This window comes from Macaca mulatta, chromosome 15 (genome assembly GCF_049350105.2).
Source record: "Macaca mulatta isolate MMU2019108-1 chromosome 15, T2T-MMU8v2.0, whole genome shotgun sequence".
Classification (NCBI taxonomy): Eukaryota; Metazoa; Chordata; class Mammalia; order Primates; family Cercopithecidae; genus Macaca; species Macaca mulatta.
In genome coordinates this window covers 107,125,548-107,139,529 of record NC_133420.1, presented here as the reverse complement: position 1 = coordinate 107,139,529, position 13,982 = coordinate 107,125,548, and the positions used below count along the sequence as shown (strand labels likewise).

The following is a 13,982-nucleotide window of genomic DNA, read 5'->3' as shown; positions in this document are numbered from 1 at the left end:
GGCAAATAGGATCCCTATAAAAACTCAATTTAGATCCTCATACTGGACAACAAAATAAACTCTAGTTGGTTAAACTTTAATGATGACAAATAAAACAAGAAAGCAGCATCACATATCATCACTGATTTGTGGTATCTAAAAATTAAAACCAGTGAACTTATGGATATAGAAAGTAGAAGAATGGTTACGGAGGCTGTGAAGGGTGGTGATGGGGAGTGCTGGGGGGAGGTAGGAATGGTTACAGGTGGTCAAAAATAATAGTTAGAAAAAATGAATAAGACCTACTAAATGATGGCACAACAGGGTGACTATAGTCAATAATAACTTAATTGTACATTTAAAAATAACTAAAAGAGTGATTGGATTGTTTGTAACTTAAAGGATAAATGCTTGTGTCACGGATATCCCATTCTCCATGATGTGATCACTACACATTTCATGCCTGTATCAAAGCACCTCATGTACCCCCTATATACACATACTATGTACTTACAAAAATATTAAAAATTAAAAACTCAAAAAATAAAGAAAACACTACATGAAAATGTCACTTATTAATAAATTTTGAAATAGGAAAGAACTTCCTAGCCTGAGACTTTTAAATCTGGGGTCCATGAATTCCCTGAAGGTACAGGAAATTCCTTGCCACATGTAAGTCTGGACTCATTTAGGGTGAAACATACATAGCTTCATCAGCATATGTAAAATTCTCTAGGAGGTACAAAAAGATTGGGTATGCCTATCTAATTGAAGATTTCATAAAGAACACATGTATTTGACTAAATAATACTTTTAAAATAAATTTAAAAATTCCCTATTTCAAAACAATATAAACAATACCTAAAAGCAAATGAAAAATTAAAAAATTACTTGCTATAACTATGGCCAAAAGGTAATATGTTGGGTATATGCAGGTAAGACAAATACGAACATGAAAGAGTATTAGGTGATTAGTAGAGGATTCGAAGCATTATTATCTTTTCGAGTGACTTTGAAATACACTTTTCAAATTCAATTTGAATACCAGTCCTTACAATTCAAAAATGTCTCAGCATCTAATTTCCAAGAACTGAATGGAGACAGCACCTACAAAAACCTGAAACCTTCTTTAATCTAATCTTGCTTGACTGCAGGTTAGAAGAACATTATTTGGTTAAAAAAAGGTTGGTTTAAAAAAACAAATGGGAGGGGAACAACAAAATGAACAACACAATCTGAAAGGAAGGCAAAATGCAGACTGAAGACAAAGTATGCAGTATTTTTATAGTAAACATGATGCATATATTAAGAATATTTGGAACTAGCATCATAGCATTAGGAGTTACACTAAAAGCTTAAAACATGCTTAAAGTTGGCTGTGTAGGGAGATATTTGATTTACATTCTACATGATTTATATATATATTATATAAAATGTATTTTGATAATACTTATATTAATTTGAAGATTATATTATAAATAATACATTATATAAATAAATACCTAAATTTTAAAAATGGTTCTATTGCTAATAATATATTATAATCATCATGGGATTGCTCTTCCTGGAATCTGTCAGTATTAAATAAATATTTATTTGCTTCTAAGGTATTAGTGGCAAATGAAATTAGTAGAATGCTTGCAAGCACCACTTTGATGAAAAAGGCTCTCAATCTTTTGTATTTCAAAGACTGGAACATTGTTTTTCAACTTGGGAATCAACGTGAGATTCATCACTTTCATTGCTAAGTAAGGATAGCATCATTTCCTACAAGTAGGAAAATGTTATGCGAAAACAGTATATATAATCAGAATGAGTCACTTGAAAAATTCCTTTTTTGAAATTAAAAAATATACCTTTGTTTTAAAACTAACCTACATTGCCATTGTTATTCACCTTTGCCTGGTGACCCCTGAACACTCTCACTGAATAGCATCTCTACAGACCAGATGGTTTCTGGGCAGTCTTCCAATGTTATGATTCTTCAGACAAACTGACAACAATTGCTTTATATTCCAGGTATGGGATCCCAAATGCTTGAGAGTTTTAGCACACTGAAAATTATAAAATTGAATACATCTGCTATGGAAAATGAGGCTATCAAATGTCAATTCCAATGGCACCTAAATTCAGAGCAACGAACAAAAATTCAGCATGACTAATACGATCACTCCTGTATCACACTCTCTCCAGGAAGCTCGCTACAACATTCTTTCAAGTTGTTTGTAAAACCAATAGCTAAATAACAAGCAGACTCTGCTGAGAGCCCTTGAGAGACCCTCACCTCCCTATTTTAAATCTCACTAGAATTCTCTTCCTTCGCACCAACATTCCCTGGTTGTGTACCAAGATTTTCAAATAAATTCGAGTGCTCACTGAAGACTACATAACTGCATTCTTGCTGACTAGATGAACAATTTTCATCTGTGAAGTCATGCCAGTTTTCAACCTGTTTTCAATCATATACAGGCAGGTTTCTAAATTTGTTATAGGAATATAAAAATTATGGATCATTCAGGTATTCCTCTTTATCATTTGGCCTTCTATTAAGGCTTGGTTGTGACTGCAAGCTCTATTAGATGAAAAAGGTAAGATGTGTTTAACGTTGCCAGAAAGCAATAACTCAGTTAAAAACTCACAAAAACCAACTGTAAGTTGAATCACTTTTATGACTCCAGTTGCAGCAAAAATGCTGTCATCTCCTTGATGACCTTGCCACTTCTTTTCCTTATTTGCTGTTATTCATCCTTTCCTACTCTTCACCCTACCATCAATCCCGCTAGCACAATATAATGTTTTGTTCTATTTTTTCCTTCACGCCAGATATAATTATCTTTAATCTCTACCTCCCTAGACTGAAATGTAGGCTCTGTTGGAGCCAAGTTCAAGGCCTCACACACATTTGTGCTCAACTTACTTGACTGTTCCTGGCAGCTCTGGCAAGGACCATGCATGTTTTGTTCATAGATGTATTCTAGTTCTTAGCACAGTGCCAGGCACATACCGAACTAGCTAAACATTGCAACAATGACTTGTAAGATGTATTACAGGTTTAGAAATATGAAGAAAAAGTTTGTTTCAAAATAAAGAAATTATGATAACAAGCATGACTCAATAAATATTTCCTGAATGAATCAATCAAGATTTAGAGTTTAAACAATATCTCACTAACTACAGATACTGGAATAGATACCTATCCCTACTTTTGAATAGCTGTAGGGAAAGTTCCTTCTCTCCATTTACTCATTCATTCACTTTGCAGTTTATAGTGTCCATTTGTAATTAACCATGTCCCGTTACAGTACTTAACACAGAAAGGTGATGTGGTAGAATGGTGGGTTCTGGTGTCACATTACCTTGAATCCACCTACCACACCTATCACCTGTGTGAATTCTTACCCCTCATTTTCCACATAGGAAATGTGGTGATAATGCCTACCTTAGAGCACTGCTTTGAGGATAAAATGAGATTACCAGTGTAACACTCAGCTCAGTATTTGGCATAAAGCAAGCATTCAATGAAGGTTGACTGCTGTTTTTTCCACCGTTTTCTCTCTTCATTTTATCTTTTTGCACTATGCAACATCTCCACACTCAAGGGGGGCCAATGGCAAGAAGAATCTTTTGGGTCACAAACAGGATATCACTGTCTGATGTACTATAATCTTTACTGGTAGGGATGATACTACCAGGCGTCACAGACTTACTGCTTTTTCTGTGATATGCAAACAACATAAACTTTTACTTCATCTTACTCACACATGAGGTGGTTACTCAATAAAGTTCAGAATTATGAATAGAGAAATGAAAACTTAATCTAAGATGGTAAGAAATAATGCAATCTTATAAACACAAAATGTCTTTCTTTTTGTGTTGCATGTTCTATTGCAGGTATTACAGTTCATTTCACTATGAATGTGTCGGTTGGAGCTTTCAACACATCAGATGCCATAATCAATTTGTTGATGTCAGGATGAATAAAATCTTACATGTTAGTAAACTGACATGCTTTCAATCTGTCCTTTTTATTTTCCTTATTTACTTTTCTCTCCTAGTGATGGCAAAATGCATTATGATTATAAATTTTTAAACAGAGGAAAAAAAAGAATGCTGGAATCAGTTAATACAAAAACTAGATTCCAGTGCCACTAGGAACAATTAGGCTCTTCCGAGCAAATGACACCAAACAATTTTAACTTTTATATGACAAAACTGTCCTGGAAGTAAAAAATTACAGGGCAAGACAATGTAGCCATAGGCTAGATCAATTCAAAACTCAATCGAAGAAAACTTAGCATATAAACAGATTAAGTTTGAATTGTGTTTCAATATAGAGTAGAGGAATATAATCTGAGAATTTTTAAATACAAAAACAGCAATATTTGATGAAGCCATCCAATGAGTTATTATGCAATGAATCTTTTAATATGTTTTGACTAAAGTGATTAAGTAGCAGGCTATGATGTGAAACTAATAGACCCTAAAAAAAAAGTCATCTTCTCTTTTTCTTAGCAAGAAAAATTATATTTGATGGTATTTGGGGTGTTACCATAGGCACTATCAAGAACAAAAATGTCCTGGCAATGAGTAAAATCCACAAACCCTCAAGAGACTAAATTTAATACTAAATTTCACATATTTCTTGTAAACTCACTAATACATCAGTGGAGTTTCTAAGCAATCTTATCGGGCAACTGTGTAAAGGTTAATTTGCTAACACTCTGTTTAAATTAAAAGACACAGAAGCAGATGAGCAATTCATAATGTAAATAATATTCTCTGTTTTCTTTTACTTTTTAAAAATGGGAACCGTCTCAGTCATTGACAGCAATCATGATCTCTGGGTAGGCACCTTTCGCGGATTAATTAACTGATGGGGAGGCTGATGTACCAGAGGACAGTCAATAATTGCCAGAGAAATTTGCTATGGGTCTTGTTGCAAAATCTGTAGGCCCAGAGACTTTCTTGTACTACTGGATTTTTATGCAGCTTCTAATCCCCAGAATCCCATGGGAAGAATAAAGGGTATCTATTTCCATAGATGGTACCACAATTTACCTGAGTTTAGCAAAGAAACTAGATCTTGATTTTTTTTTTCCTTTTCCCAAAGGCACATATGTAATTCATTACCTGTTGGTTATACCTACAAAATATACATCAAATCTACCCACTTCTCTCTGTCCCCATTCCCATCACCTTGACCAGACTAGCCTAATCCCTCCTGCACTACTACACTGGTTTCCCAAATGGTTTACTTGCCTTGCTCCAGCACAAACTGGATATTTATAACATGAGACACTTCCAACATTTGACACTTGAAAATGATACTTCATCAGCTATACAAGGAAAAGGTCTGGCAATTGCAACAGGACTGACAACTATTCTTTGGGAAAAGCAATCTTTATTATTACAGTAATAAGAATAAAATGTTTTCAGTAACTAATACGTTTTTCAAAATATAGCTAAGGAAAAAGAGGCAGGTAACAGTCTCCTAAGAACTTTTCTGTCTTCAGTTCAGTCTCTGAGCAATTCAACTATCCAACATGTTTCTTAGTTTTCTCATCTAGGGAAGGAGTTGGAACACACTGGCTACATTTCAAGATAATCCAAGGTGAATGAGCCGTTGACCAGGGCTTTTCCAGTCATAATGGACACCTCTGGAAGCTGTAGGTTTTGAAACCATTAGTGCTTTTCCAGTCATAATGGACACCTCTGGAAGCTGTAGTTTTTAAAACCATTAGTGCTTTTCCAGTCATAATGGACACCTCTGGAAGCTGTAGTTTTTGAAACCATTAGTTAAGGTACAAAGTTGAGTCCAGGAAAAATTGGCTTCTACATAATTTGAACTTGAGAAGGACTAGAGGACAGAGTGTATTGTCTGTGTGTATGTAGACATAACAAAGCTATTTTCATGCACAGTCCTGGCAGAAGGCCCGTGGTAACTGCTCTGTGGGTCTGGTTACAATTATTTCACTATAGGGAAGAGTTCAGGACAGTACATCCCTTCTCTGTCCGCTAGGCCTCAAGTCGAAATGTGCACTGTTTTTACCTTATAAACCTTTTTCAGCTCCCCTCCCTGGTTTTCTAGTTCTCTTCACCCCTTCACGCTGTATACCCCAAGCATTCATACCAGACATCTCAGCAAAATTTTAAGCCCAACATCCAACGCTCCAATACACAAACACTCTTAAGAGTGTGTGAAAGGAAGGGCGTGTGGAATACCTGCTTCTTTACCCTTGTATTTGTGTGGAATCAGGGCACATATGCTTGTAGTTCTCTCTGTGCAAGCACTTCCTAAGTTCTCATTAAAATAAATAAAACTGTCGTAAAAGGAAAAGCTTGGTATGCCCTCTGCAATTTTACCTCAATAAGCAAATACACTTGTGCTCCCCGCCCACTGCAGCATCTCACAGAGCTGCATGTGGCCCTCGGGAAAATTTTTAATGAGACATTTTATACTAAAATGTGTTTTTAATTTAAAAAATACAAAGATGATAAGACTAGTTTACGGGATATCAGTACTAAGATGCTAACCTCAATATTAAGAAATGTGTATGTCTATCCTTCTTCTGTAGCCTCCGTTAACAGTGCTCAGTTCTAGAAATCTGACGCACCCCTCACCCCAGTGAGTACTTTAACTCAGAGCTGGCTGGTTCAAAACTCCAGAACCCCTTCTCGACTGTCCCACATATTAACTTCTCACAATCACTGTATCCCAAATATTCTGGTCATTTTCCAACAATTTTCCAACACTGGAAACACATAGGTAAGACAGATTATGATGAAAGGTGAAACAGAAACAGAGTGGTTGATTCATCTGAACTACGTAAGATTTATATAGACGGACTTTTTAGGTTTACAAGAAATGCAGATGGTCAGTTTAATTTCCTGAGAAAATTTTCAGGATGGATTTGTGAAATCAACAGCATATGGTATGAATCATCCTTTGGCTCAACACTTCTTTAACTTTTCACACTTTGACCTTTCCATGTCTCGAATGATCCATTCCTCCAAAGATAAAAGGTAGAGGGGCTTCTCTTGGAAGGTGAGAGGGGGAATAGCATCATGTCTTTATTTTAGCCAGGTGAAGTCCACTTCTAATGAATGATAAATCAACAGGATGAGAGACGAGTTGAGGCAGTATGGGAGAAAGAAGTCACTAATGAATATCAGCTAAAGTATTTGGAAGGTAAAAGTAATTAATGAGCAATTCTTTAACTTCTCTAGGAGTCAGTTCCATTGTACAAAAAATAACGCTGGACTAGATGAATTAATTTAATATTTGTTGAGAATGGACCTTGTTCAAAACACTATACTTAGGTGTCACGGAGGATACAAATTTCTATGGAACCAATGTTCCAATTTGAATCATCAAAGCTGGGCATCTCTATTTTCATTCAAGTCCTGCACCCTCTACAAGCTTTCCCCCAGAATGATTTCATTGACTTCCTTAAATAATTTGCATATATCTGTTAGTGTACATTTGCTTCCCTAATGAGAATATATAATCCCCTGAAAGCAAGTGATATATAATATTTTATACATATTTGAATTATGCCCTAACTTAGTGCCTAGTATGATGCTTTAATTTTTTGCAGCGTTCAATATATTTGTTATATACACATAAATAAAGATAAGATATAATCCTTATTCTCAAGGAATTTAAATTTAATTTGCAATAGGAGGGAAAAGATAAGTAATAAGGAGAAAGTAGATGACCCTACCTAGAAACATGTGAATGTGTATATGTATGTGCATATATAAGATACCAGAGGGAGCTGATGTTCAATATGCATCGGGTATATTTCTACTGTAGAAGAGCAGCTGTTATTTTAATTTATTTTCTAAATTTAGATCTAGATATATTGGGTTTTCGCACAGTAAGGTATTCTTGTGGCCTCTGAGATATGAAATGTAAGAAAAAGGCTTTGGGGTCACTTACAGCAAGAATTCGTAGGAGATTCTTTATACCAATACCCTTTTAGGAAGTTTTAGATAATTTCAGATGTTTCAACCTGACTCAGTCCCTTTTATTTACCATTCACAGTATAGTGTAAAGTTTCTTGATCACTGAACATATATTCTTCGATTTTCCAATGAAAGACCCTTTGCAATCAGCAGAAGAAAGGTTCCTTTGATGAACTTAATTTTTGTATTTCCTGAGTTGATGCTGATATTTTTACATATGAAATATTCCACTAAAATAAGCTTTTCTTTGCTAATAATTGCAGATGGGTGAGGAAAACTTTCAGTACAACTTATTATTCTGAGCACTCTGTACTTTCATGAATGTTAGTTAGACTTTATTTTATAAACCATTTAATACAAACCATCATTTAATAGCAAGCTCTTTTATTTTTTTTCCCCATAGGTCCATAGCACTAGGAGCATATACTAGGATCTAGATGCAAAACACTTACAGACAGAAGGTGTCCTGGCCAGGTTGCTAAGCTAAAATTAGTACAGCCATCTTTCATTTTGGTTTTTCATTTAATAAACCTGTTTCCTTGCATACTCGTTTTATTTGAACTTTTTGAGTTAGGTTACGTAAAAAGACACCATTTAAGCAGCAATAGCCCAAATGATATCCTATAATCACTGATTACATGTTCCCTATTCACTTAGCTGAAACACCAGAAAGTTACCAAAAAAAAATCCACACACACACAAAAAATTCGTACTGTTAAACCCTCTGAACCAATAAAAATGTTCTGAGGGTACCACAACACAAAAAGTTTTTTCTCCCCTCTCTTTTAAGATTAAAGTATTTTCTCTTATTCTGAAATTGTCCATAATTTTTGGAAGCATCTTTGAGAGCAAGGAGGAAATCTCCCACTTTAGCAGAAAAGCAAGACTCATGATGAGATTGTCAAAGGTGGCTGATCTGCCCGCCTCAGTCTCCCAAAGTGCTGGGATTATAGGCATGAGCCACTGCGCCCAGCCTTAGCAAAGTTATTTCATGATCAAACTTGTTATGTTTGAATAAGAGATCTGGATACTTTATCTGTTTCTATGTTTTGTATTTCATTCCACTTCTTTTCTTTCTCCCCCACGACTTTTTTTTTGAGATAAGGTCTCATTCTATTGCCCAGGCTGGAGTGCAATAGAATCTGGTGTGATCATAGCTCACTGCAGCCTTGAACTCCTGGCTCAAGGGATCCTCCTGCCTCAGCCTCCTGAGTAGCTAGGACTACAGGATGGATGTATTTATTTTCTTTTCCCTTAAGTTTCCTGGGAAGGCTTTCGAATGGCAGAGAGGCCAATGGTAGAAGCCGCATCACAGAAGGCACCACAGTCCTACCCATGCAGGCAGACATCTGGAATGTAAGGAAAGGAGGCTGGGGAAAAGCTCAGGATCTAGTTTTCTCTAATGTTCCTAGGACTGAGTAAATACAGTAATCTAGTGATGTTCAGAGAAACAATACATTTCTCCTGATAGTACGGAGATAGCTAGGACATGCAGTTAAATAGGGACTGGCAGACACCTGCAGCTTTTCATTCAAAGGCTCAGCATATCCAGTTACTAAATGAACCCTGACAGGCCATGCATTCCCAGCGAGTAGGGCAGTATCCTGAGTCATAACTCTGCCTAGCACGGTGGCTTTCTCTCCTCTCTTCTTAAAAGAGAGTATCTTGTAGATCTTGCTCCTCAACTTGTGATAGTAAAGGCTGAATCTCAAAATACCAAAGTTCAAGTGCTGTTGAGAAGTAATAGTGTAAGAGGAGATTGCAAGGGGTGGGGCTGGGTAAATGAGTGAGGCACATATACAAGGAATAGGTTTAGATTTAGAGCAACTGCAGCCTTAATGCAGTTGGAGCTCCTCTCTTTAATTTCTTAGTTTTAGGTATGTTTCACATTAAGCTGGAGGCCCAGTGCTTATTGATGCTAATTTAACATCAGTATCTGACCCACCCTTTTAGTAACTCAGACCTCTTTCCCGTAATTTTGAGCTTCATTTTACAGGCAAAGATTGGCCTGTACAACAAACCAATGGAGTCACAAAAAAAGGTTTGTTCTTTCTCAGTTTATCAGATAGTTTACCATCCATTTTGGCCCCACAATTGGAGTGGACTGTTCACATCTTAAAACACAGTGGATTTTCCAGGTAGCCTGTATCTTAGGAACTTCCTTCTACTCATCACAGTTTTGTCAAAAATAGATCTTTATAAATGCTCAAAATGCAAAAGAGAGAGAGAAAAAAAAAACAGCTGTAGTCTTTCAATGTGTTACGCAGTCCGAAGTGACCTTATCTCAGGCTATTTGAGGCACAAAGCAAGATTTTTACATTTCAGCTTAAATCATGATTAAAACAACTTTTTTTTTTTTTTTTAAATAATAGTGTTATAGTAATATCTCAAAGAACTGAGTATCACCTAATTCTATGTGGCAATAGTTACAGTATCAGGCTGCCAAGTTTTAGTTTGAGATAGCCTTTCAGGGAAAGTAGGACAGAGGAATTCCTAATGTTTTTTCTTTTAATATTTTGTGGAAACATATTCCAGAGAAACAATAAAATTTCAGAATAAAAACTATGTATTTTTCAAAACTCCTGGGTAGAGTTCACCAAATTAAAAACACAGACACTTAATTGAGACTTCTGCTGCCAGAACACGTTAGTGAAAAGTTGTAAAGTGAGAATTTAATAGGATAAGTGCCAGTTCCTTGCTAAACCCAAACTTTTAACACCTTAAAAGATGTAATATGTTGAAAATGACTGCATATTTAACCTCGTCAAAAAGAAAGAAATCCAAATGTTCATGTGGGCTTGGATATCTCTCAATGTCAAGGCTTGGGCAAGAGGCCACCCAGAGACGGGGCACCATATCCACAGCCCATGTTCTTCCCCCAGTTTCAGTCCAACACATGACTTAGCAATTTACTGTATCCACATTATATTCAGGTCCAGCTGCCTTAACATAGGCTCTCCGTCTTACAGAGGGGCAGCTGCGAATGCTGGGAAATTACCCGTGTCCTGAGAATGAACTAGCATGATTCTTTTTTTTTTTTCTTTTTTGAGATGGAGTCTCGCTCTGTCACCAGGCTGGAGTGCCGTGGCACGATCTCGGCTCACTGCAAGCTCCGCTCCCGGGTTCAAGCGATTCCCCTGCCTCAGCTTCCCCAGTAGCTGGGACTACAGGTGCCCGCCATCACACCCAGCTAATTTTTGTATTTTTAGTAAAGATGGGGTTTCACCACGTTGCCCAGGATAGTCTCGATCTCTTGACCTTGTGATCCACCCGCCTCGGCCTCTCAAAGTGCTGGGATTACAGGCATGAGCCACTGCGCCCAGCCACACAGTTCTTATTGTAATCGCTAAGCCTCTTCATTATCTTCATATTCCTTCCCTGTCACTGGCTACTGCGCTACTTCAGGGTGCAACTAGATGAATGGGCCTTTCCCTTCCTCCCTAGGGCAGAGGTGCAAGGCTATTTTTAGAATACCGCTTATATCATTAGTTCAGTTCCTTTTTCTTATGATCTTCCGGCAGGGAGAGCCTCAGAGAACAGGCCTTCCATCCCTATTCTAAAATTGGACAAGACGGGTTTGGAATTCAGATTCTTTTCAGAGATGGTGCCTGTAACATACATGACACAAAACCTCCAGCGGGGGGCTGAGCCAGCACCTCACAATCAAATACATGAATATTTCACAGTAAATGTTATAAATAATACTGTAAATAGCCTCAAATAAGTATATGGCAAACTTTGCCAAAAAATGAACTCTAGTGTTAAATTTGCAAAAGAACGTTCAGTTTTCCCGGCATTTAGGATTTTAAAATTGAGGACAAGAGATTTTAGATCTGTATTATTAGGTTTTCAAAAAGTTAAGACAAATTAACCTATTTGTTCTTAGAGAAAAAAGAGATGGGGACCTATTTACAAATAGCCTAAAGGGGTCTTTCACAGTAATCTTTTTGACATAGAATTTGACTATATTGAACAGGATTTGATATAACTGGGGTTGTCCTAATCCCTGGCATATTCTATTCTGCAGAGCTAGTCTGTGACTGTGCTATTGTCGTGGAATCTGAGCTGCCTAGTCATGCTTCAGAGCAAGGGACCAGAAATGGGCAGCCCTAACCTCTCTGGGACGCTCAGGAACATTCCCAGACTAGAATAAAAACCTCAACAAGGCAAGAGAGGGAGCCAACTGGCATGCATGTGCTATGACTCCATAATAAAGTAATTACACAGTTTGATTTTTTAAGCATGTAAAACCAAAAACCTTATCTTCTTAATAGAGGGGAATTTTTTTTTTAAAAGCCCAAACCTTTGAAGTTTTAAAGGTGGGATTGGGAAGATTATATTCTAGGTTGTCATGCTAGGGGCCATATACAAGGGAAGGGGTACGTTTTCCCTGAGATCAGGGGTTGTCACCATTGAAGACATATAGAGATCAAGGCTTACTTGGCTTCCAGGGCCAGTGCAATGATGCCTGCAGCCATGGGGGCTGAGGCCGACGTCCCAGTGTGGTTGTCCGTGCAACGCTGCCTCAGATCTGTAGTGATCTGGAAAACAAAGTGAAAAGTTTAGATCTCTGAGGCCAATGTGAGTTATCTGCAAGTAGAAAGAAATATACTCACAAAAATAGAATGGGGGTATATGTTAAATACTTGTTTTAAATTCCTTGTTTCTACATGCCTGTAAATCATATCACTTCCAGAGAATTGCCTGCGTAGATCAACTCTGAAAAGGCAAGGGTTTGGAAACTGAACTCCATTTCTGTTAAAACCAGGGTGAAAACCAGGATGAGCCTATGGATGAAAACATAAAGACTGTGCAAATACCTCTTTAAATTCTGCTCTGTAAGCATCTTGCTTGCTTCTCCCTAGTGCCAGTTCTGGTTAAAACTGAAGTTCTTTCCTTGCCCCAACATTTTAAAATAATCAAACACATTGTATCAAATCCAGACACTGAGCAGGCATTGGCAACATACAGAATAAAAGTACGCAGTCCCTGCAGCCCAGAACTCTTACCTTGGGGAACCACAGATTTCAAGCCAAAAGTATGCTCTGCCATAGAAAGAACCTTTGGTTGTGGACCTGTTTGTAGAATCAATAGAAACGTTGCATGGATGAACCAAGAGTTCCTCAAAGACATAACATGGATACTAAAAATAAGGCTGAAGCCAGTGTACTTGATATGCAATTACAGCACTAAGTGTAAGCTTGTATATTCGAGAAAATTAGTTATTTCTCCATTTTATTTTTTGTTTTTTTGTTTTTTTTTTTGGGACGGAGTCTCGCTCTGTCGCCCAGGCTGGAGTGCAGTGGCGCGATCTCGGCTCACTGCAAGCTCCGCCTCCTGGGTTCACGCCATTCTCCTGCCTCAGCCTCCCGAGTAGCTGGGACTACAGGCGCCCGCCACCGCGCCCGGCTAATTTTTTGTATTTTTAGTAGAGACGGGGTTTCACCGTGGTCTCGATCTCCTGACCTTGTGATCCGCCCGCCTCGGCCTCCCAAAGTGCTGGGATTACAGGCGTGAGCCACCGCGCCCGGCCTCCATTTTATTTTTTAATCAAAATGTGAGAACTAAGTCATTTTTATCCTCTTGGCTTAAATCCAGTTCACTTCAGCTGTGACGGAATAATATTATCATCCAGCAAAGGCAATGTTTCTCAACCTTTGTTTCATTATTTTCTCACTATGGAAAAAAATACATTAAATTTAAATTCTACTTAAATACTATAGAATAAGATTCTAGAAACCACTGTAATAGCTCTAAGATTTTTAAAATCCTCTCTCTTGGACAAGAATCCATTTTTTGACCTCTTGGGGACATTATCACCTCTGGGGGAGTATAGAGGGCTGTGAGAGGAGTTAGTGGTCTCATTGAAGTTACTGGAAGACTATTAGTATCTGTCTTTGGCATCAAGGCAAGTATATTACCATATATTACAGATAAAGGTCAGCAGAAAGGTGAAGGGGGATCCAGGCAGCTGAAAACAAAGCCCTCTCCTTCAAAGTGCTTCTTTCAAGAGGAGTGTGAAAATCAGTTAAATT

The 13,982-nt window shown here is 37.5% G+C and overlaps 1 protein-coding gene across 9 annotated transcripts in view; it reads right to left on the bottom strand.

Annotated features, from left to right (window-relative positions):
• PCSK5 (proprotein convertase subtilisin/kexin type 5) overlaps positions 1 to 13,982 on the bottom strand; it is a 464,549-nt gene that overhangs the window by 235,583 nt on the left and 214,984 nt on the right. For all 9 annotated transcript variants that reach the window (XM_077966251.1, XM_028835254.2, XM_077966252.1 and 6 more), the window contains one exon: positions 12,388 to 12,488. In XM_077966251.1, coding sequence (XP_077822377.1) covers positions 12,388 to 12,488 — 101 coding nt within the window. The remainder of the gene's footprint in view (positions 1 to 12,387; positions 12,489 to 13,982) is intronic.